General features: G+C 46.1%; 2 protein-coding genes across 3 annotated transcripts in view; one reads left to right on the top strand and one right to left on the bottom strand.

Annotated features, from left to right (window-relative positions):
- The window catches only part of MMS19 (MMS19 homolog, cytosolic iron-sulfur assembly component), a 34,369-nt gene extending 24,786 nt beyond the window's left edge, over window positions 1-9,583 (bottom strand). For both annotated transcript variants that reach the window (XM_004749554.3, XM_004749555.3), the window contains exon 1: window positions 9,424-9,583. In XM_004749554.3, the coding sequence (XP_004749611.1) occupies window positions 9,424-9,535 (112 nt within the window). In that variant the 5' untranslated portion in view covers window positions 9,536-9,583. The remainder of the gene's footprint in view (window positions 1-9,423) is intronic.
- A 133-nt stretch (window positions 9,584-9,716) lies between these two features.
- Window positions 9,717-24,566, top strand: part of UBTD1 (ubiquitin domain containing 1) — a 52,619-nt gene continuing 37,769 nt past the window's right edge. Inside the window, exon 1 of the mRNA XM_004749556.3 lies at window positions 9,717-10,468. Coding sequence (XP_004749613.1) covers window positions 10,399-10,468 — 70 coding nt within the window. The 5' untranslated portion in view covers window positions 9,717-10,398. The remainder of the gene's footprint in view (window positions 10,469-24,566) is intronic.

Raw genomic sequence — 24,566 nt, 5'->3', positions numbered from 1 at the left:
GACCTTGATATCCCAAAGAAGTACTTTACGGAATGTCCCTGAATTTGGGTGTATTGGATGTCTTCCTCATGTTTAGACTGGGATCATGCGTTTCGAGAAGAATAGCAAAGAGGTGAAGTGCCCTTCTCATCTTATATCTTACCATACCAGGAGTACAAAATATCAGTAAGACTTACTGGTAATTTTAACTCTGATCATTTGGTCAAGGTAGTGTCAGCCACGTCTCTGCACTATATAGTTATTATTTTATTATAGTTATTATTCCTTTCTCATGCTTTTTTTTTAAAAAAGATTTTATTTATTTATTTGACAGAGAGAGGGAGAAAGATCACAAGTAGGCAGAGAAAGAGGAGGAAGCAGGCTCCCTGCTGGACAGAGAGCCCGATGTGGGGCTTGATCCCCAAACCCTGAGATCATGATATGAGTCTTAACCCACTGAGCCACCCAGGTGCCCCTCTCAGGCTCTCTTCTTTGGAAGGGAGTCACTTAGCCCCACTTAACACTCACAGGGGAAGCATAAGTTAAGCTCCACTTCCTAAAAGTATCTATATACCTACCTACATTATGTGGAGTTATTCCGTAAGGAAGATTCATTTCTTTTCCCCATTTATTTATTCACTCATTTATTTTACATCAGCATAGACTAATGTATATTTACACTTCAGGTTATAATCCAATACGAGGTTATTTTACTGTCCAAAATCATTCGATCTTTAATGGGTAGTTTTTTAGGTTGTCTCCTGTCCCATCCTTTTATTTGTTTATTTTTATAAAGTTTTATTGAAATGCAGCCAGCCCATTATCTATCTATCTATCTTTCTTTTTCTTTAAAGTAATCTCTGCACCTAGCATGGGGCTTTATTTAATTCATGACCCCGAGATCTGGAGTCACATGCTCTACCAACTAAGCCAGCCAGATGCCTTATCATTTTATTTTTTAAGTACTTTCTTATTTTTTTAGCACTACAAAATACTACTGGCTCATCCTGTAATTTCTTTGATTCAGCTGTAGAATTCACTTTTCTTCAAGAAGCCTTAGTTCCTTTTATTGGGAAATAGTATTACAAACCAAGATCTGGGTGTGCTTGGGATACCACTGCTCCTAGGCCCTCCTTAGAGAGAGCTGGGAAATATATATACATATTAACCTATGTTTACATAGGTATCTTTCATTATTTTTCTATCCATATATATATATATATATATATATATATATGTTTTTTTAATATGTGGGAAGAGCGAGATCAGTTTTTTTTTTTAAAGATTTTTATTTATTTATTTGACCGATCACAAGTAGACAGTCAGAGAGAGAGGAGGAAGCAGGCTCCCCACTGAGCAGAGAGCCCGATGCAGGACTCGATCCCAGGACCCTGGGATCATGCATGACCTGAGTCGAAGGCAGAGGCTTTAACCCACTGAGCCACCAAGGTGCCCCTATCCATATATATTAAAGTAAACATAAAATCATATTAAAGTCTCCAGCTCTAATTCAGGACCACAGGGTCCATTCTAGCCTCCCTCCTTACTTCTTTTCTATCTTATTTGTAATTTTTTTCTCTGACAGTGAGAAATCTGGTTCCTATTATCTACCTTTTATTTGTTTTTCAACCTAGTATAGCTATAAATTATTTTCAGAATTGTCAACCTCTGTGAGAAACAGATTTAGAAGTAGAGTGCAGCATTTGTCTTTAGCCTTACAGTTTCCTGCCTTTAGTGAGGATACATTAGATATTAGTAATACAGTAGATTCATTTGTCACAGTCTGCATTCCACGTTGAGACAGAAGGGAGACTTTTCTGTGTATCCTTTTGTACCTTTTAAATGTTGCACCATGTGAATATATTACTTATTTTTTTAAGATTTTATTTATTTATTTGAGAAAGAGTACACCTGAGCAAGAGAGTGAGAGAGAGCATGAGCAGCGGGGAGGGACAGAGGGAGAAGCAGACTCCCCACTGAGCAGTGAGGCTGATGCAGGCCTGATCCCAGGACCCCAGGATCATAGCCTGAGCCGAAGGCAGATGCTTAACTGACTGAGCCACCCAGGTGTCCCATATTATTTATTTTTTTAAATACATTTTTTTAAAAAGTAGGCTCCGTGCCCAGTGTGGAGCCCAGTGTGGGGCTTGAGCTCACGACCCTGAGATCAAGACCTGAGCTGAGATCAAGAGTCAGATGCTTAACAGACTGAGCTACCCAGGCATCCCTTTAAAATACATTTTTAGGGGTACCTGGGTGGCTCAGTCGGTTATGCCTCTGCCTTCAGCTCGGTCATGATCTCAGGGTGCTGGGATCAAGCCCCATGTCGGGCTCACTGCTCAGCAGGGAGCCTGCTTGTCCCTCTCTCTCTGCCTGCCTCTCTGCCTACTTGTGATCTCTCTTTCTCTGTCAAATAAATAAATAAATACATTTTTAACAATACAACGATAATTCACATAGATACACCAGGACCATCTTAGGATATATTCTCAAGAAAGAAACAAAGAATAAAAGGTTAGCAATCTTCCTAAGGGTTTGACTAAAATAGAGGAGTTCTAGCTCAATAAGGTGTGGCAATCAGGGAATTACTTCCAGCAGCCTTTGCTGGGTCCCGGGCCCACCTAACTCCAAATGCTGGACTTAATAAGTTACCTCTCACCAACACCAGACTTTAGCTAGAGTCAAGAGGCTTGAGAAAACTCCTTAAGTCTGTGGTCTCAGAACAAAGCTGCGAGCAGAACTGGGTAGAGGCTCACTCTAGTACTAGAGTAAGTCCAAACCGACTGAGAGAAGGAGTGCTGTCTAGTCAGGATTCATAGCTCGTGACTGGCACCAATTTAGACATCAGGCACTCTTAGCCCTGCTCGTGCCAGGGTGTGGAAGGCCCAGCTGCTGCCCCTGCTCCTGAGAAAGAGCCAAGGGAAAAAATGTGCAGGCTTTAGGGTGGGGGAAGGGAAAACAGCCAGACTAACAGGATAAACCAAGGAACTGACAGTTGGGCTCTGTACGCAATTCCTTAATGGCAACATTGAAGTGAATGGAGATACTCATTTCTGGGTTATACACTATAAAAAAGTTTTGCACAATTTAGGAAGGTGGAAAAGGGTATCTTTTGGAATGTCTTGGCCAAACAAAGTGCAAGAAACTCTACTGAAAACGCTATCTAAACACTAAATTTCAGTAGTGGCCACAGAGGTAGCAATTGTGCATAGGAAGCTATAGAGGACTGACAACTGTTACTAGCAAAGAACATCACTGAATCATCATTGTTCTCCAGCAAAGTCTTTTGTGGATGCTGGTCGAGTGTCCACTGTTGGAAATACCTAAGTGCTATAAAACAAGGACCTGACTAATAAGCCCCACTCAGTTGCCCCTAATTTTTTCATTAAAAATGAGGTATAATTTACATATAGTGAAATGCACAGATATTAACAGTATAACTTGATGAGTTTTAGCAAACATACACTCTGAGTAATCAATACCCCAATCAAGATGTGAACTATTTTCACTACTGGACAAAGTTCCCCCACATCCCTTACTAGTCAATTTCCTCTCCTACAGATTACCTCAAATTTGATAAATAAAAGACTTCTTCATCATGAAGTATACAGTACTATGAAACAGGCTGCCTTTTAAAAATATATATATATATATATTTATTTATTTGACAGAGAGAGAGAGAGAGAGAGAGATCACAAGTAGGCAGCGAGGTAGGCAGAGAGAGAGGGGGAAGCAGGCTCCTCACCAAGCAGAGAGCCCGATGTGGGGCTGGATCCCAGGACCCCGACACCATGACCGGAGCTGAAGGCAGAGGCCCAACCCAATGAGCCACCCAGGCGCCCCAACAGGCTGCTTTTAATTACAAATAAACCCCCATCTGTATATGATTCCTTGAATCCCAGTACATGGGTGAACCCCCCTGGCAGAACCTTTGGTCTGCACTTTTTATAAGGATCCTGTCTTGAATTAATGCAGCACAAACATAAAAGACAAATGAAGTATAAAAGTAATATAAAATTAGGAAAAAATGAAGAGCTATTGTATTAGCTGTATAGCTGTTACAGAATAATAAATGAGAGAAAGGAAAATGGTGAGTATGGTGGCAAAAAACTACAATCAGTATTCTGAAGATGTTTTCACAAAGGTAACTAAATATAACACTTTATTCTAGTTCTGTTGACTCTACCTCAGAAATGTCTTTTTTTTTTAAGATTTATTTATTTGAAGAATTTATTTATTATGCACGTGTGCATGCAGGGAGGAGGGGCAAAGAGAAAGGGAGAGAGAGTCTCAAGTGGACTCTGTGCTAAGCATAGGGCTAGATGTGGGACTTAGTCTAATGACCCTGAGATCAGGACCTGAGCCACAAAGAGTTAGGCACTCAACCACTGCACCACCCAGGTGCCTCAGAAATGTCTTTTAAATATGACCCTTCCCTTTCATCCTTATAACCAGACTATATAACAACAATCCTCTGCTTTTTGGAGTACTAAAAAAAATGTCCTGGAATTTATAGATACCAGTGATGGTTGTGGAACATCATGAATGTTAAAAGCCAATTAACTGTAGTCTTATGGTTAAAGTGAATTTTACCTCAATTTTTAATTTTTTTTTTTTTAATTTCACAGAGAGAGAGAGATCACAAGTAGGCAAAGAGGCAGGTAGAGAGAGAGGGAGGAGCAGGCTCCCTGCTGAGCAGAGAGCCCGATGCAGGGCTCGATGCCAGTACCTGGGATCATGACCTGGGCCGAAGGCAGAGGCCCAACCCACTGAGCCACCCAGGTGCCCCATTACCTCAATTTTTTAAAAAGGCCTTTTAATTCATCCATATTCTACCTAGAATTACCTCCCTAAAATGCACAATTACTTCTCTGCCCACCAATCTCCTTTTGCTCCTTACTGCCTAAGACCTGAATCCCTGGCTTGATGTCCTTCACAATTTAGCCCCCAAATCACCTCTAGCTTCACTTTTTGTCATGACTTCTATCATTCAGTCACACGTCCCAACATATCAAGCTCTTCCATATCCTTAATCCTGTAAATGTTCGCATGGTTTGAAATGCCTCTTTCCGGCCTTTGTCAAAATTCAATTTTTCAAGCCAGCTAAAATGTTAACTCTTTTGGAAGCCCTCCTTGGTTCTCAAAAATCAAATAATACCCTACTGTGTTTCTCCTTAACTTTAACAAAACTGTCATGTGTATTTGTTTTCATTTATTCATTCAACATTTATTAAGCACCTATTATAAATCAGGTACTGGGTTAGGCCCGGAGACAGAAATACAGACAGAAGGCTCATAAGGAACCCAGCAGAAAGACCTTTAAAACAATCATAGCATTAACAAGCTCGGTGTTACCATAGTGATATAAACAGAGACTTAGTTAGCATAAAAAAGGAATAAAATTCCTGGGTTTATGAACCATCCATCACTAACTTTAAGTGATTCATTCTCTTAACACTGTAAGTTCTCCCAAATAAAAAAATACCTGAATATCTGGAAATATCGTTAATTATGCACTTGGACTCCTGGGATAAAAGAAGTTAATAAGGAGTTAATTTTCCTAAAGGTAGTCTCACTGGCATTAAGGAAAAACAAGCGTAAGTTCCTTTCCCTACATAAGTACACCTAAGTTTTTCCAGTGTGTCCAAGATTTACTCTAAAAATGGAGCTACCAGCACCTCCTAACTACCCACACTTCCCTCAGCAGGGCACTAGTTCATGTGGAACACTGAGGAGTCATCAAAGAAGTATTTATATGAGACTGACGAATGCACAATCAGACCTCTGTCTGATGGAGTTGCAGCCTCTTGAGAATCTGGAGCAGCCAAAGGAGGAAGGGGGAAGGATGTGAAGGAGCAGGAGACAGAAAAATCCCAATCAGTTCTAATCAAGCTCTCAAAAATGCCTTTTCTGCTGAGGATGCCACAGACATTTCTCAGAACTGTTTTATTGTTGCTTAACAGTCTTTTGGATTCAGGAATAGTGGTCTCCCACAAAAGTGGGAAAATACAATAAAGACCAAAACAAAGGAAAATCCAAATAAGGAAAAGGAAAGGAAGAAAATTTATATCCATCAAGATGTCCAAACCTCACACTCTTCAAAATCAGCTTCCTTCCCAACCTCCATTTTTGGACAAAGAACTTCTCTTTTGCTCATCCTTAGGCTCAAAAGCTTGGGGTCATCTTGGAGTCCTTCTCCTCCTTCAAGCCCTGTAACTACTTAGGCCTCAAATTCCACAGATTCTTCCTTCAACATCTCTCATTCCATTCACTTACACAGCTTTTTACTGCATACTTACTTATGTTAGTCTCCAGGAGACTTGGGTGGTAGGCATAGGATAGGATATGGAGAGAGATACAGAAAAGCTACTAAACAAGTCTTCTAATAAGTGAGGGCTTATGAACAAGTCTGCTAATAAGTGCTAATAAATGAGTGGTTGAGAAATAAATACAAAGATTTTGAAGTGTGAGATGATGTCTGGCTAGAGTAATCCGGAAACACTTGGGAGGCAGGCAGTGAGCTCTCAAGCTGGGTCTTGAATCTGAGGTCTAACTTTAGTAAGATGGAGTTAGCAAAAGGAAGTGGGAAGGAAAACACTCAGGGAATAGGAAATCCAGGCAGCTGCCTGGCACTGAAGGTCCAGGAGGGCACTGGTGAGAATAAGGGCTGGGGCCAGGTAGTTGCAACCTTTGAATTCTAGAATGAAAAGTCTTAAACCCTGAGACCCCTGGGTAGCTCAGTTGGTTAAGCATCTGCCTTAGATTCAGGTCATGATCCCAGGGTGCTGGGATCAGGCCCAGCATCAAGCCTGGCATTGGGCTCCCTGCTCAGCGGAGTCTGCTTCTCTTCTCCCTCTGACTGCCACTCCACCTGCTTATGCTCTGTCAAATAAATAAAAAAAATTTTTTTCTTATGTCTTTAACCCTTAGCCTACTGGGTCATTTCTCTTCCATCATTTGTACCTTTACACCTGACACCTACTTTCTTCAGGAATTCCACAGCAAAGGTGCAAAACAAAGTTGGTCATAGCTGCCTGTGATTACAGGGTGTTCCTTCTGCATTTACAATTTGTAGGACACGCTGCTGCTTTGAGAGGCTGAATAGAAAGCTGGTCGCTTTAGTGCTAACAAAACTAGACTCATGCTGGATTAGAAAGCACATCTTATTCTGGGAATGCTTCAAAACTCTGTCAGCCTTCAAAACCTTAACTAGGGCTGTGATCTCAGATTGAGAAAATCAATTTAGGGTGCCTGGGTGGCTCAGTGGGTAAAGCCGCTGCCTTCGGCTCAGGTCATGATCTCAGGGTCCTGGGATCGAGTCCCGCATCGGGCTCTCTGCTCGGAGCCTGCTTCCTCCTCTCTCTCTCTCTGCCTGCCTCTCTGCCTACTTGTGATCTCTCTCTGTCAAATAAATAAATAAAATCTTTAAAAAAAAAAAAAAAAAGAAAATCAATTTAATCCTTCTCAAATTTGCTTTCATTATATGACTCCCTTGCGCAAGGATCTACAATGATTTTTATTACCTACAATAGCTCATTCAAATCCCTCTGCCTGGAATCCAAGGTTATGCATAATCCAACTCCACCAAACCTTTTCAACTTTATGTTACTACCAACCTCCTTTCCTAGTCAAGAGGGCTAAATTACAACAGGGCTAATGTTACAGTCTTAGTTGAGCTGAGTTAAATTTAAACTAGACAACAGTTTAGGTCATTTTTTCAGGCATAAAAAAATATAAATTTTACAAAGGTATTTATAGTACTTGGCAGTCCTTATCCATGCTGTCAAGTGTGTTTTCAATTTGAAAATTCCAAAATTATTGTTCATAATGTATAAATGTGAAAGAATAATTACAAATGGCATTGCTATAACAGTAGGGGGTAGGCGGGTGCATTTTTCAAAATCAGTGAACGTTACACTTAAGATTGTACACTTCACTGAATATAAATTGTACACCAAAATAAACTATAAACAAGCTCTAGTTAATAATATGCCTACCAAAGCATTAAGGAGGAAGTGTACTGATATCCGCAATCTAAACAGACGGAAAGATATCCGACAAAGCAAGTTATATTAAAATGTTAATGGTAGTTTAGGTGGTGTGTGTAGGTGTGCCTGTTATGAAATTCTCTGCTGTATGTTTGAAAATTTTCAAAATAAAACACTGGGGAAAATGGCATTGATAACGTACTATATAAAGCTGTAAGAAGTTAAAATTTGGTAGAATGACAGCATCAGGCTTTTGCTCTTTGATGCTTCCTTGCCACCTTGCACATATCCCATGATACTATTTTTTAGATGTGATGATACTATTTGTTTGCATGGTTGATTTTCCCACCACAGTAAAAGTTCTTGGTGGGCACAGATCAAGTCTGATCTGTATTTATATTCCTATTGCTTTGTATCGTGTTTGGAGAAAAATATGTGTTCAATAATGGTGGGATGACTGAATGAAAGTGGAACTGCTAAGGACCATAGTACTATATTTTCTCACAGATTCACTTTATTCATTTCTAAAAGTTAAGATGTTCAATTTTCAAGAGAAATGTCTTTTACTTTTTCCCAAGCACGCAAAATTTCCAAAAACAGACAAAACGCATTTGTATTCACGAGATAATTTCGTATTCTATTACGTAAACAAGTCTGAAGGCCTCCTAACACTCAACTTTTTAGATTTTGTTTTCCCCTAAAAGAGTGAAGTCTCTGACTCCCAAGGAAATCTGGAATTTGTTTTACTCAAATCCTAGATTAAGCTGTGAGAACTGAGAGATCCCTGAACTGGTCAAAAGCAGGAAACTGGAGATCGGGGAAAAGATAAAAACAAACACCACATAAAAAAGTCACGAAGCAAATTAATCAAGAACTTTACCAAGAAACGGAGGGAAAGTCTTAAGGAACATACACTAGACATCTCAAACTCCCCCCCGCCCAAGACTGGCTTCTCCCCTCCTCTTTCCTCTGACAGCCAGTCAGAGATCGCGCCGCGCGGCCACCCCCAACATGCCACGCGACTAGAGCTGATGCCGCGGAAGACGCTGCTTCTCACGTCAACCTCCGCCAAACAATGTGGTTTAGCGGCGGGAGTACCAGGTTCTGGACCGGAGGACCTGGAGCTGAGTCCCAGCTGCACCCCCTGCCTGATGTGCGAGTCTCTTGCCCTCTCCGGGCTTCAGTTTCCTCATCTGTGACTCGGTAATGACTCTCTAACCCCAGCTGGAGCACAGAGTGACTGTCTACTAAGATGAGTGGCGTAAAGGCACTTTAAGGAAGATGCAAGCGACTCTCCATTTGTTGCGGCTCTTAAGCATGCGGTGCTCACAACCAGCCCCAGACCCATCTCTCAAAGTCACCGCTGTTCCTCACTCCCTTCCCGCCCGGCGGCTGTACTGAGGCCGCCCCCTCTTGTCGGCCCCATGCGGAAGCCGCGCGGCGCCGTCTGCCATACCTGCAGCCACTTGGTCAGCGGGGCCCTCCTGCTGACCCATGACGAAGTCGTGCACGAGGCCCCACAGTGCGCCCGTAGGCGCCACCGCCTCCGGAGCGGCGGCGGCGGCCATGACGCGAACCAGAGACCGTGGGAGGGGAAGTGGGCGGTGGCACGGGACGGGCCTCTGAGCGCACGCGCCTCCTGAGCCAATCGCCTGGCTAAGGTTAAAGAGGCGGGGCGCTTCCCTGGATCACGTGCCTGCCGGCTCCTGGCCAGGCAGTTCCAGGGAGGGATGGAACGGTCCCTCCCCGAGGGGCGGGGCTTGGAGGCGGGGCGGTGGCGCGGGCAGGGAAGGCGGCTGCTGGGCACGCAGCCGGGGGCCATTGAGGGCGAATAATTCCCGGCCGGGCTACCCGGGAGACGGATGGCGGGGCGGGTACCTGGCTGGGTGGGGCCAAGGGGCGGTACATACCCTGGGGGAAGCCAATGAGAAAATCAGGCCCGGCCCGAGGGGGCGGTGCTGTCGGTCACATGCGCACCTGGGGCGGGTGGCGGCGGAGGCGCGGGCACAGCGAGCAGGCGGCCGGGAGCGGGGCCGGACTGGGGCGGGGTTAGGCAGGTGAGTGACAGGCTCCGGGGGGCCGGCCCCAGCTGGGAGCCCCGAGCGAGCAGGGAGTAGCTGCGGAGGTGCCCGCCCCCTCTCTCCGCCCCTCCAGCGGAGCTGGTCTCCGGCCGGGCACCGTCGCGGGCCCCCCTGGCCCGGCCACCTGGGACTGTGCTGGGGAATCGGCCCCCTCCCTAACTCCCCTCGCCCGCAAAGTTTGTGGCAAAGCCGGCGCCCGGGCAGAGCGCGCCCCCGGGGGGAAGATCGAGGAGCGCCCGATGCGGGGAGGCAGGAGCCGTTGACCCGGGACGTCGCCGTCCGGGGCAGAAGCGCGGAGCAGCCGACCAGCCCGCCGCCTCCGGTGCATGGGGCCCGACTAAAGAGCCAGCATGGGCAACTGCGTGGGGAGACAGCGCCGGGAGAGGCCGGCCGCCCCGGGACACCCCCGCAAGCGAGCAGGTAACGACGAGGAAGGGAGCAGGGCCACGGGCGCCTCGCCAGTTGTCCCCCTCCTCGCCCGAGCGCTGGGCTTCCCAAGCGACCTCCCACGGCTCCTGGCGCCTGGGTTTCCCAGATGGCTGTTCTGGAGCCAGACGGGGGCCCGCTCCCCAGCCCTGGTGGCCGGGGGAGCCGAGTTGGGGCAACTGCGAGAGCTGACCCGGCTGCGAGCCCAACTCGCTCCAACTGGGAAGCTCGGAGTGGGGGTGGGGGCGGGGGCAGGAAATGTTTGCAGACCGCAGCGGGGCCGGCGGAGGGGAGGGGGGCCCGGGACGGGGGCGCCGCTGGTCTGGCAGCCGGGTCGGGGTCGGAGGCTGGCCGGTCGGGGCACGGCGCGGGCGGCCAGTCGTCCCCAGAACTCGGAGCGAGCGAGAACTGTCGCTCTTCCAGAGACTGTCTGTGTCATTATCGGGCTGCAGATCGTGTCTGCCGGAATCCAACTGGCAAAAGCAGCGCAGGACTCTGGGAAAGAAATCTTTATTTTTCCCGCAGGGCTTTTTAGAGCCTCCCGGCTGTCTAGAGTCTAGAAAAGGTGGGGTGTGGGGTGGGAATCGCGCTTGGGTTTGTTGGGATCCTTCCCAGCCTTGGGGATGGGATCTGCTCCTTGGTGATCCGCGAGGGCCGGGCAGCGTCTTCTCACTTTCTTGGTACACTCCTCCGATACTGGCGCTTCGCCCTGGGAAGAGGTCTGGCATTTGTTTCCCCGGGTCTTGTACTCACTTCCTTCTCTGAGGGTGTTGCAAGGACCTTCTGAGAACGATAAAAATCGTATACTTTAGAGTTGAAAGGGACCTTCAAAACTTGTCCAGATAGATCAGGAGTCCAGATAGACCTAACTCCTCCTCTCTTTGTAGAAGCCCTGATACAGAGAGGTTGAACAACTTGCCCAAAGACACACAGCTAGTTAGTAGTGTAGCTGGGGCTAGATCGCAGTCTCCTCTTCCACTCAGTTGCTACATATCCCTTTATGTAAGAGGAGCCACAGGCATAGTTGTTAATGAAGTGGAAACTCTAGTTGGAATTTCCTGTGTCCTTTGACACTGAAGGTGTGTTGCTTGGGTTGTGGACACTGGGAAGGAAGATGAGGGGAAAAGTGGGGGAAGCAGAGAAGGATGTCTGTGTGGTGGACAGGATGACTTGTGGAAGAAGAAACATGTTTTTCTGGGGGTGGAGGGAGGAGGTAAATTTAACACTGGAAAACCTTTTGGCAGCCCTGGCCATTCTGAGGAAAGTTGATTCTTAGACCCAAGGGCTTTCTTTCTTTCATTCATTCATTTATTCAATGACTATTTATTATTTATGTGCTCAGTCCACATGATTGATTTTGTAGCATTTTTCACTGGTGACAACTCTCTCATACTTGAAACTGCCCCCCCCCTCCTTTCTCCATGTTTGATTATCCTGGTTTGGTTTGGTTTTGTTTTCTCTGATCACTGCAGCTCACTATCACATCACCTCCTAGCTGTGTACACACCCATGGTTCAGTTTGACATTCTTTTTTTTCCCCCCTCTCTTACTGCCTCCCAGAGAAATTATATTCAGTCCCACAACTATATCCACTGGGAAGACCTGTATGCTGTATCTTCAACTATTATCTGTCAAACTCCAGACTCGTATCAGTAAATGCCCACTGGACACGCTGATGTAGTTATTCTCAGATTCAACACTTCTAAAAGCAAGCTCTGCATCTCTCCCCTCAGCCAACTTCCCTTTACTCTTCCATTCTTGCAGCTGCCTAACTTGATACTTTGGAGATGTCTTTCTGCTGACTTTCTCTGCCTCCCAGCCCATCAGCCACTAGGACCTGCTGGTTCTTCCTTGGAAAGTCGTACAAACTCGCCCATTCCACTCTGCTTCACTCCCTTGTCATCTCAAGTTCAACTTACCTCCCAAGCTGAACTTAGTTTCCCACCAAAGGCAAGTTCATCTTCAGTCATTCACCTAATGCCTGCACACTGTTGTTCCCCCCCCTCCCCGAAGATGTTTGTTAAATTAACCTGTTTCGAGCCCTATAATTCTATGTTTAGGAATTTTTTTTAACAGTCTTTTTTTTTTTTTTTTAAAGTAAATTCTACACCCATCATGGGGCTTGAACTCATAACCGCAAGATCAAGAGTTGTGTGTTCTACTGACTGAGCCAGCCACGTGCCCCTGTGTAGAAATCTTTTCACACCTCTCCAGTTCTGTAAGAACTTTAACTTTCAAGGCTGTTCAGTTTGGTCAGTCCTTTTTTAAGGGGTGATTTCTTTCTGTTCCCTGAATTAAGGCCACCAGTGTTTGCACTTTGCCATCCCCCCCCCCTTCTTATCAAGAACCTTTCTTCCTTTCAAGGTTCGTCTCAAATCCCGTATCTTTCCAGAAGCACATTGCCTTACAATTCCAACTCCCCACTTTCTGAGAACTCCTGCAGACACATTATGCCACTTACTTAACAATTATCTTCTCCATATTATTAGTCATTTCTTTGATGTTTACAGTCTTGTATCAGCAACTACCCTGCAAGCCTTGAGGACCTGGGTTCTGTCTTATCCTTAGGTGTCTGTCTCTCACACTCGCTCATCTAGCCGTACATGTACACAAATGCTCATGCATACACACACACTCAGTACTTAGCACAATGACTTATACAGAGGAAGCACTCAATATTTGTTGAATGTTAACCCGACTATATCTTAGCATCTGAATTTTTCATGTAAATATTTTACTGAAGTATATATCTGCATTTTTTTTTCCTGCTAGTGTATCATTTTTTCAGTTCCATAGGTCCCCCTATGAATAGCTTTATTCATAAAGTCCAAAGCCAAGGGGAACTCTTTAGGATGACAAGTTTGGTATGAGGGAAGGAATCCTTCTTAACTTCACAGCGTGCACCTGGCATTCCTATAACATCTGCAGCTTACCCTTTGACAAAGACATAGTTTGATGTTGTAACACTAATGCCTAAAAATCCCCAGCTCCCCTGGTAACTCTTACCTTTCCTTTGCCGCTGGTGTAATGGGAAGAAACCACCAATAGAGACCTAGAACTTGAGTTCTAGTCCCGGGTCTGTGGTTGGGTGACCCTGGGCAAGTCCGCAAACCTCTCTCGGGTCACACTTTCAGTATCTCAGAAAGGGGTGGACTTGTACTAGATCATCAGAGCTGTTTCATCATCTTCACAAAGACAACTGTTCAAAACTGCGAAGTTATTGAGTTGAAATCCCGTGCCCTGTTATGTCACCCTTTGTCCTTAGTTATGTCTTCCTAGTCACTTGGCAGGTATATTGGAGACATGATGTCCATTAGTTAGGGCATCTAGCCTAGCTAGAAAGTTTGTGATTATCATTCTTTTTTCTTTTTTAAAGATTTTATTAATTTATTTGACAGAGATCACAAGTAGGCGGGGGGGTGGAGCAGGCTCCTTGCTGAGCAGAGAGCCCAATTCGGGGCTTGATCCCAGGACCCTGAGATCATGACCTGAGCTGAAGGCAGAGGCTTTAACCCATTGAGCCACCCAGGCACTCCTCTTTTTTATTTTTTAACTGTTATTCCTAGTGTATCCCCAGAAGGACTATGTTCCCTCTTCAGGTGCTGGGTGGCTCTTACACGCTTCAAAGAATACTTGGGGATTTACTCATTTAGGGGGCTCCCCACCCGCGGGCACATATACCCTGAGTAGATCTATCTTTGCCCCTGCCATGGGTAACGCAGGCCCTCCCTCAGTCACCCCAGGGAGAAAGCGAGGTGGTAGAACAGGCGAGTCTCTTGCCCAGCTCCACCCTTTGAGAATGTGGCAGGGCTGAAACCCAACTATCTGACTCTGCGATGTGCCAGGAGTATCCACTTACGTTCTGGAATCTCAAGCCCGGTGCGGACAGACCCAGGGCCCTGTTTTGAGCTGGTTGGGCTTGGCGTTGTAGTTGCAAGAGAGTCGCTTCTCATTGTGTGGGCTGCTGTGGCTATTCTTGAGGGAGTAATTGAGCAACTTCTCCATTTGCCCAGTAAATATTTACTGAATGCCAGGCACCTTGCTGGCTGTGAACGGACATGGTCCTTGGCCACATGGAGCTTACAATTTAGGGGTGGGGGAGATAATAACCATACTCATGCACGTTACACGTGATCATACATGGAAATCCTATATGATAACACATACAACAATGTATTGCTATACAGCTGGTGATTCCCACATTCATAATTTCAACCCATCCTCTTCAGCTCTAGCCTTGTATGTTCTGCTGGTACTCACCACATTTGATGTATAAAGGGCTTCTCAGTTTAGCATGTCCAGAACAAAAGGAACCTGCAACTCCCCACCCCCCACCCCGCTCCTCCCTGAGTCTTCCCATCTGTCAATGTGATTTTGTCCTTCCAGTTACCCCGGCCCCCAAAACCTTGAGTCATTCCTGACACCTCCCCTTTCTCTCAGTCCCACATCCATTTAATCAATAGATCCTATCGGCTTTGCCCTAAATATATCCAGAACCTGAGTCTCTTCATCTCCACCACTTTAGCCCTGGCCTAAGCTGCCATCGGCCTCTTAACTGACCTTCCTGCTTCCTCTCCTGTCTCCCGACAGACTGTTCTCATCACAGCAGCCAGAGTGAGGCTGCGAACTGGAAGTCAGATTTTGTTACTCCTTTGTCCCTGATCTCATTCAGAGTCCTTGTGTTGGCCTACAAGACACGATATGATTTCACCAGCTTACCTTTAAGCTGCCTTGTGCTCTTCATGGCCCATTCCACCCCCCCAACCCCCGATACCTGAATGGGTCCCTCCCTTGGTCTGCCTCCTCCACATCCCTTCAAGCCTTTCTCCGCAGTGAGGCCCTCCCAGGCCATCCTTTGAAAAATGGGTCCCATTCCCTGTAGTACTTGCTGTCAGCATTATCTGTCCCTCCTCCCCCATTTTATTTTTCTCCATGGCTGTTACCATCTTCTGGCATTGGCCACCTTCCCTACTACCGAGGGGTCAGAGATTTTTATTTATTTGCTCCCTGTTACATAGAGCAGTGCCTCACATACAATAGGTGCTTAATAAGTCTTTGTTGGATGAAGCTACTGTGTCTAGCAGAGTTGGGAAGGTCTACAGAAAGTCAGGAAAGAGCAGCCCTGATTGCTCTCCTGTGCGGTGGGTGTTAGGGCACACATCTAAGTAAGGGCACTTCGGTGCAACTTCACAGTGCTGTGTTCTGTTCCTGACACTGGCTTCGCTCTTACCCCAGGCCTGGCTAAGGTCTCAGATACCTGGGACAGAATTCCCTCTGGTTTGGGAACCTCTTGCTAGGAGACACCCGGGCTAGAGCAGCAGAGCAGAGTCAAGTCCTCTAACCAGGCAATAGCACTTTCTTGATGTTTTATGTCCTTGCATGCATCCGAGAGTGACCCCTCTCCCAGACACACATGGTATTCCTAGTTGTGGGGATGGGGTTGTCTAACAGACTGGGAAGCAGGAAGGTGGGTGCTGTGGATTCCAGGCCTCTCTCTACTGAGCAACTTGCTGAGGAATTTTTAGAATCATAGCATTTTAGAACTGAAAGGAACTTAAAGTTTTCTTTAACCTCTTTTTCTTTTCCAGCTATTAAAAAGAGAATAAAGGTATATCTACTCCCTGCCGAGTTCACAGAAATGTGGTACAACCTATATAGGAACTGTATGGGCTTCTTCAAGTTTTGAGTGTGTTGGGGTCAAGACATTGTAGGGAAGGGCTCAAGGTCAAGTGTTTTTAAGAGGGAAGAGGTCTATTCTCTCTGCCCCTTTCTGCCCCTTTCCTGAATGGTGATCTTGGGCAAGTCACTCGTTTTTTGCTCGGTTGATTCTCTATTTTAAAAAATGTTAGTATTTCCAGTTTACTTCAGGAAGATGTTATGGGGATAAAATAAACTAAGGCTGTTTTTGAAATTACTTTCGTCACTGTGTGGTCTGCTCAAATGTCAGATCCCCAGCCCAGATCCTCATCTGCCATTGGTGGGAAATAAGGCCTTGGTTCTCTGCTTCTTCCTAACTGTGTGTGTGACTTTGATCTATCTGAGCCTCAGTTTCCCGGTTCATACAATGGGATGACTGCTACCCTGCCCACCTCCCAGAGAGGGTTTAAGAAGCAAGTGAACTCTGATGAAAGGAGATTTTGTGAACTCCTAAAGTTTCTATTATCCTAGCCACAGGATTTTTACACACAAAAACCATAGCCAGTGATTTTCCCCACCAGATCATTGAAGCTTACTCTTTTTTTTAAAGAGCAAAACTATAAAAGAAATGTTTAAAAACTATTTTTGGATGGGAATCTTTCTGAAATGGATGATAAGCTTCTAAGCAAAGTGTACTGAGCATGAATAACCTCCTCTTTGCAGCTCAGGGGTGTGGAGTTCAGACCTGTATGTACAAAGCACCTGCTTGGCGGAGGTGGGGACCACAAAAGCTTCTTTCTGTCAAAAGCCTTTATTTCTGAACGAAGTGAGGGTGAACGGAAGAAAATTGCTGAGGGAGAACCCATTCCACCGTGGCCTGGCTCAGGGTCTCAGGCAGCACTGGGGTGGGGAAGTTCTTGATTCCGCTCTGGGCTCTGAATGAGAACAGCATCCTGCTTGGTCCACAATTGTGCTCACAACAGGGTGAGGCCTCTGGGCTTCTGAACCTGTAGGGCAGTGGGCCCTGCACTAGATGGTGTCTGGCTGCTGTGCTTTCGGGCTTCCCATTTCCACCTATAATCGGTCTTCTCCCTAGTAGCAGTCACCTCTTTTTTTCATTTCCCCATTTAAAGAGCACGTGCTTGGATCCACGTGACATAACTCAAGTATATCGCTGTGCACACTTCGTGCCTTCACACTGCCGTGCAGCCATCCCCACCATCCATCTCAACAAGTTTTTCCTCCTTCCCAGCGGAAACTCTGTCCCCATTAAACACAGGCTGCTCATTCTTCCCTCCCCCAGCCCCCAGTGTCCACCAGTCTGCTTCCTGTCTCTATGACTTTGACCACTCTCAGCACCTCAAGTAAGTGGAGTGAAGCAATATTTGAACTTCTGCATTGGGCTTATTTCACCTAGCGTGGTATCTTCAAGGTTTGTCCGTGATGTAGCACATGTCAGAATTCTCTTCCTTTTTAAGGCTGAATAGCTTTCCATTGTATGTCTCCACCATATCTTGTTCGTTCATCTATCAGTGGACACTTGGGCTGCTTCCACCTTTTGGCTGTTGTGAGTAGTGCTCCTGTGAACATGGATGTACAAATCTGGTTGAGTGCCTGCTTTCGGTTCTGTTGTGTATATATCCAGAAGTGGAATTGCTGGATCACATGTTCACTCTAGGTATAATTTTTTGAGGAATTGCCCTTCTGTTTTCCTCAGCGGCTGTACCATTATACATTCCCCCCAGCAGTGGACAAGAGTTCCAGTCTCTTCACATCCTCACCAAAAATGCTTTTTACTTTCTGGTTTTTGTTTTGTTTCATTTGCCTTTTTTTTTTCTTGCTTGTTTTTTTTTTTTTTTTTTTAATATATTTTACTTATTTATTTGAGAGAGGAGAACACAAGCAATGGAAGGGGCAGAGAGAGAAGGAGAAACAGACTTCCCACTGAGTGGGGAGCCCAACACAAGGCTTGATCCCAAGACCCCCAGATCATGACCTGAGCTGAAGGCAGACATTTGACTGAGCCACCCAGGTGCCCCTGCCATCGTATTGGGTGTGGAGTGACACCTGATCATAGTGGTCACTTCATAAGATTCCATCTACGGGACTCAGATAGCAGCCCCTCCCATTTCCTGGGGAAACAGACAGTTGGGATTGTTAGAATTGTACCTAGAGAAGGAGTAGATGAGCTCATAGTGAAGCCTGAGGGGCCCTAGAGGAAGGGAAGTCCAGGAGGTTGGATGGGTGGGTTCTTTGACATCTTTTTTTTGGTCAGTCAGAATTTGGCTTACTTCTGGGTTTCTAATTAGATGGTCGATGGCACGGATAGATGGATGGATGGATGGATGGATGGGGCTTCCAGTTTACTGAAGCAGATCTGTGTTATAATTCATCAGGCTCCCAGAGAATATTGATACTGTCTTACTTGGGGTGCACACCAATTTTTTTTAACCCCATTTTGCATGTGAGAGATGTAGGACTGTGGTTCAGATGGGAGCTCGTAGGGTTGGCAGTCACATGGCAACATGGGGAGTTTGTCTGCTGCTCAAAGCCATGAACTCTCTGTTGGGGTCAAGATCTCCCTGCTTACTGAGCCCAGGGGGAAGAGGTACCGAGCTCAGTATGCATGCATACCTCTGACCATCTCCAGCCCCTCAACCCATGTCCCTTATTGTCAGGAAAGGGGCTGTAGCATCTTCTGCAGGGTTTGGGGTGAGGGGACGAAGAGGGCTTCTCATTTGTACCTGTCTTTTCAGGGAGGCTGGCACCAGAGTCCAACCGAGGCAGCCAGCCGGTGACCAAGTGGCCCAGATCTTAGAGGACTCAGAGTTTTGTTGTTTTAGGGCTAGAAGAGACACACTTGGCAGCAGCTCACCTTTCCTTGGTGTTTACCATGTGCCAGGAGCATCACTTGCAGTATCTTGGCTAATCCTCACCACCGTCCTATGGGTGGACACTATTATCACCTTTTTACAGATGAAGAAATTGAGCCCTAGAAAAGTAATGTCTCCTGCCTGAGGCCATACAGGTTGAAAACAGCAGAGCCAGGACTGGAACCCAAGTGGTTTGATCTTGGAACAAGCTTTTGGCTCTTGTGTAGTTTATCTACTCTGGGCAGGAGAAAGAGAACACATGTTTTTCGTATTTAAAGTGAGTTTATTATCGGCCCTGTCAGGCAATCATCTCATTTGATTGTCCCCATTTTACCTATGGGAATATTTCTACCCATTTTACATATGAGAAAGCTGATGTTCAGGAAAGTAAATCAGTTCCGGTGGTTCCTGAGGCTGAGGAGAGGCAGTGCTAGAACTCAGATTAAGTGGTTTGACTCAAATTCTGGTGCTCAGAGCTCATTCTATTGTGGTGCCTTCACCCACCTCTGTGAAAAGGAGCCAGAAATCCGCTATAAAGCCTACAAAGCTCCAAGAACTGCAGCCACTCTGCTCCCCTCTCCTTGCTGTTCCCTCCTCCTTTAATGTCCCATCCCCCAAACTACAGCCTCTCTACCCCAGAGCCACATGAGTCCATTGTTCTGGATCAAGCACTTGGCACTTAGTAGATGCTCAATAAATTTTTGTTGAATGTTGTTTGAGGGTTGAGTGTGCTGGAAGGGGTAGAATCTCAGCCAAGATTGCATTCCTAAAGAGAAATACAAGTAGAATGCAAATACCATTGTTTCCTCCTCCTTCTCCCAGAATGAACTTCTACTTTCCAACTCCCAGATGCCAGGGACTTGAAGAAAAGAATGCCCTGGCTCTGCAGACTTTGAATTATTCCAAGATTCCCAAGGGAAAAGAGAAACCAGAGCCCTGTTAGCAAAGTGCTTGCTGGATCAGGTGTCATTCTTTGTAATTAATAAGACTAGTGGTTTCTTGCTTTGTTCAGCATTTTGTAGTTTTTAAAGTGCTTTCACAAGTATTATACATGATTTTTTCCCCCGCAAACATCCTGTTAGGTAGGCAGGGCGGGAATCATTTTTCTCATTTTGTGGGTGAGGATACTGAGATTTAGTGAGGTTGCCGAGCTGCCCAAGGTTATTAACAGGTAAGTGGTTGAGAAGTAGAAGCCACAAGAGGTGATGGCTCCACTGCTTTCTCCCTGTGGTGAGAAAGCCTCAGTTCAAAGCCTCAGCTTCCACATCTGTAAGATGGGGACAAGAGCAGGGTCATTCAGGGTAGTCAAGGGCTCCATCATGCAAATGGTGATGTGTGTGAGGTGATGAGCACTGTGTCCACACCCAGCAAATGGCAGTGGGTTGTTAATGACAATAACCAAAGCCAAGTTCATGGTTACTTTGGGGACGTGTACTCTGTTGACTCTTGGTCAGCCCAGAGTGTTGGGAAGAGCAGAATGTAGCCTCCCCTTGCCCCACCTTGGAAATCTGCTTCGGGCCACTCTGTGGCCCTTCCCCTGAAATTGGAGTGTATAGCAAAGGCTGACCATGAGGTTTTTTAAAAAAAAGTTTAATTTATTTTACTTTACAGAGAGAGAGAGAGTGTGCATGCATGCATAGATTTATGTAGGCGGGTGGGGGAAGGGCAGAGAGTGAGAAACCCAAGCAGACTCCCCACTAAGCAGGGAGCCATCTCACAACCCTGAGCCTGTGACCTGAGCTGAAAACTGAGAGTTGGCTCCTGAACTAACTGAACCACCCAGGTGCCCCCTGACCGTGAATTTCTTTTGATTTGCAAAACCTAGGATCTTCTAAACAGGGCATTTACAAGATACCATTTTTCATTTCATAGTGGATAATTAGGACAATATGACGAGTATTTTGTTCATTTAATATTCGTTTGCATTTCATTATTCCAGCTCCTCCAGCTCATTAATTATGTGACCTTGGGCAAGTTATTTCAGGTTTTTTGACCTCACTTTCCTCATCTGTAAAATGAAGATAACAGTACCTACTCTGTGGAGTTGTCATGAGGATTAAATGAGTTAATGCACAACACATCCTTAGAATGGTGCCTGGGACATATTAAAATACTCAGTAAATGGCCACTGTCCCCAACCTTCCTCTTCCCCCACAAGTTGAGATGCAAGGCCAGTGACGTTCCTACACAGGACCTAGCTTCCGCTGTATACCGGGGTTATCTACCATTCTTGTAATTCCACTCATTTATTCAGGAAAGCAAATTGAAAGCAAGTTGCACAAGAGTGATATTATTATAGAGATAGCCTTGAATCTAGCTTCATTTTTTAAAAAATGTGAACCTTTCACAAAAACTTGAGAACTCTTGTTAGTTACAAATCTCTTTCCTCCACCCCTCCACCCACCCCCTGACATACTCTGGCTGATTCCAGCAACACTCAGTGCCTACTTTTCTGGGCTGTCTCAAAACAGATACAAACATTTCTTGCTCTGTAGGTGAAGGCTGGGGAGTGCCCTCAGTGTGCTGTGGCTCATCTTCAGCTTGGCAGAACATCTCTGGGTCTGCTGGGGCGTCCTTCCTGGAGCCTGGCACATTTCTCTAATATGCATTGTCAACTGCAGACACCTCCTTCGTGAACTTTCTTGGAAAGTGATCAACATCCACAGCAGAGCCCTTTTCTGCACTTGATATACAGTGCCCTGCAACTTGGTTAAAAAAAAACCAGGTATTTTATAGTTATGATACACTATACTTTATTAAGCACCAGTTGTGGGGCAGGCACTGCTGTAGGTACTTTTACATACATCTCATCCAGTGTCCCTGATAAATCACTGAGAGGTTGTCCTCAATTTAGGGGAGAGGCTTAGTGATACTAACTACTGTGTGCAGGGTCACACAGTGAGAAATGGAAGATTTGGGTTTCCGGACCACTGTTGTAGATTCCCAGCTCGGTGTGCCTTCCATGCAATGCCTACCTCATTGTCAATTTCAGCCGAGGGCTCTCTGGTGTGGCTGGTTTATTGATGTCATTGCCACCCACGAGTAGCAAATAGTCTGCTGCTGCCGGTTCCTGCACTACACACCCTGAATGTGCCAGAAAGTGCACTTCTTTGGACCACCAAACCTTTATGCGTTTGTCCCCCCTGCCTCCTTTCCCTTGCCCCATGCAGTATCTCCGAAACATACCACACTGTCCTCTCTAATGTGGGATATCACTCATGGCATTGATTTTTTTACTTAGTGAATGTACTGTGTTCCCCCAAAATAGACTGTCATGTGACATGGGTGTTTTCATTTCTCAAGACCTCACATCACCGAATCAGTACCATTTATTATCATCATTGAAATCAGTACCATTTATTAACCTACCATGCATATATTCAACACCCTATAAGATCTTTGACACCAGCATCTTCCATTTTCACATCAGCCCTATAAGGTAGGTATAATCACTTGCATTTTTCCAGAGGAAAAAACTGAGGCTCAGGGAGGTTAAGACCCTTGCTGACAAAAGTGGAGGAACTGCTGTTTGAATCCTCTTAGTTTTATCCCAGGGACTTATATCTTAAGCACTATGGGAAATTGCCTCCAAATGTTCAGTACATGTCCTGGGCACTGGGTTAGGTACCAGGCAGAGCAGAGTTGGTTCCTTTCCTCCATGAGCTCACGGAGTGATGAACCCAGTAATACTGGAGCTTTTGTGATTGGGTTTCCTTTTTTCGAAACCTGTTTCCATCTGGCCGCATCCTAGTGGGCAGATCCATGGCACACAGTGCCGAAGGTCCATGGGGAGCTGGTGATGCTCTGCACTGCGGGGTTTATGTCCCTGGTGTCTCTGTTTGCTCTTTGTCCTTCTTCCCTCTCTGCTGTCACAGCAGGTTCATGGAACAAGCTCACCTGGTCTCGCCCACCATTGTACTCCTGTTTGTGGCATGTACTGTACTGGCTGCTGAGGAGAAGGGAGGCCTTACTTGGCTGGGAACTTACTGCTACTATGGCTTTTTATAAGGCCCCAAACAATTTTTTGAAAAACATCCACATGGTGCCTGCGTTGTTATCTGGGCCCTCTCCCTGAGGAACAGGATGGGCAGTCTTTGGAGTCAGTGGGTAAAAAGAGAGCTACACTGGGCCCTTTCATCTGCAGCTGACCCCTCCTCTTTGAAGCTGAGCCTAGCTCTGTCCTGCTGTGACATGTGTCCCATGGAAGATCCAGGGCCTGGATGTCTTGTGTACTGCTGATCATCAAGTCCTCGTACTGCAGCCTTACACAGAGGTGTGTAAGTCGCCTGCCACATTTGACCACCCCTTGGGCATTTACGCCAAGGGCCCTGGCCACAGGAAGTGTCCAAGGAGAGATTTCAGCCTACTGGTCCTATTCTCCATCATCCAATGCTAGTTTAGGTATGGATGGATGGGGACCTGTTTTATAGGCTGGGCCTGGGGCCTCTCAGGTTTAGAGATGAAATGATCTATTTTTCAAAAAGCTGTGGGGTTGGTAGGCATGATCAGGATCTTTCCTTCCTTTTAGAAGAGAATTGGCACTAATAAGGAATTCAGCTGGAAGAACTGGTTCAGGGAGGTCAAGCCACAGGTCTGTGGTCTGACCTGCTCAGTCAGAGGTGGAGCTGGTATCATACCCAGGAAATCAGATTCCATTTCTCTTGTTTTTTTCTTTCCATCTTGCTTCATACCCATGTCCACATTATACACATATGTCTTATCATCTACGATGGCTTCTGGCAGGCTCGGGCAGGAGCAAGGACATATTAAGATATGGTACCATTTTAAGTAAGACATACAGTGTAGACGAGCAGAGACAAAGGCAATGTGTAGACACTTTAGAAAGAGTTGAGATGGGATAGGGCAGTTATGAAGGGTAACTGAGGTGAGTTGCAGAAGGGTTAGTAATTTGAGCAAGGAGTGCAGGTTGGAGAGAAGCAGGTAATGTGATTTGCCTTATTATAGAAGTTGGGTTTATGTAAAAAGTGTGAACAACACCAGAGAGCCCGCAGAAGAAAATCTGCACACTCCCACCACCCTGGGAGAGTCCCCATCCCCATTTGGTGTTTGTCCTTGCTTGCTTTTGTGGTTTCTTTTAGGCAGTAGAATCAAATGGGCTGTGACCCCAAGGTTAGGGAAGGTCTCAAATAGTGAACGGGATGTTGCGATCAAAGAGGGCCTCTGCTGGTCCTGCCTGTGCGGTGCAGATGAATGACAGGCTTTGGGTCCCCACCATCTGTGAGCCTCCGATGAAGCAGGGGCTCCCCTCACCCCAGACTTGGGACTCCGTTTCATCACCCACTGCGCAGGAGCCTCCCGTTTGCTCGTGGGGGTCAAGGGAAAGAATTTCTCCTGAGTCGTCTGGAAGGCTTGCTCCCACCATCCCCCTAGGCCACAGACCGCTCTCTTTCCTAGTTACCACCAGTTTCTTCAGCAGAGCTCTCTTCCCTGGAGTTGGGGATGCATAGCCAGTTTTGACACACCACAAAGCCTTGCTGCTACGTGAGGTCATTTCAGGGGAGAAACTATATATAGCAGAGGACAGGCATCAGGACAGCCCCATACTGTCCGGGCTGCTTAGC

Source organism: Mustela putorius, unplaced genomic scaffold (genome assembly GCF_011764305.1).
Source record: "Mustela putorius furo isolate JIRA1106 unplaced genomic scaffold, ASM1176430v1.1 tig00003909_pilon_pilon_pilon, whole genome shotgun sequence".
NCBI classification, from domain to species: domain Eukaryota; kingdom Metazoa; phylum Chordata; class Mammalia; order Carnivora; family Mustelidae; genus Mustela; species Mustela putorius.
Note: the sequence above shows the minus strand (reverse complement) of the source record. Positions and strands in the feature narration are given on the sequence as shown.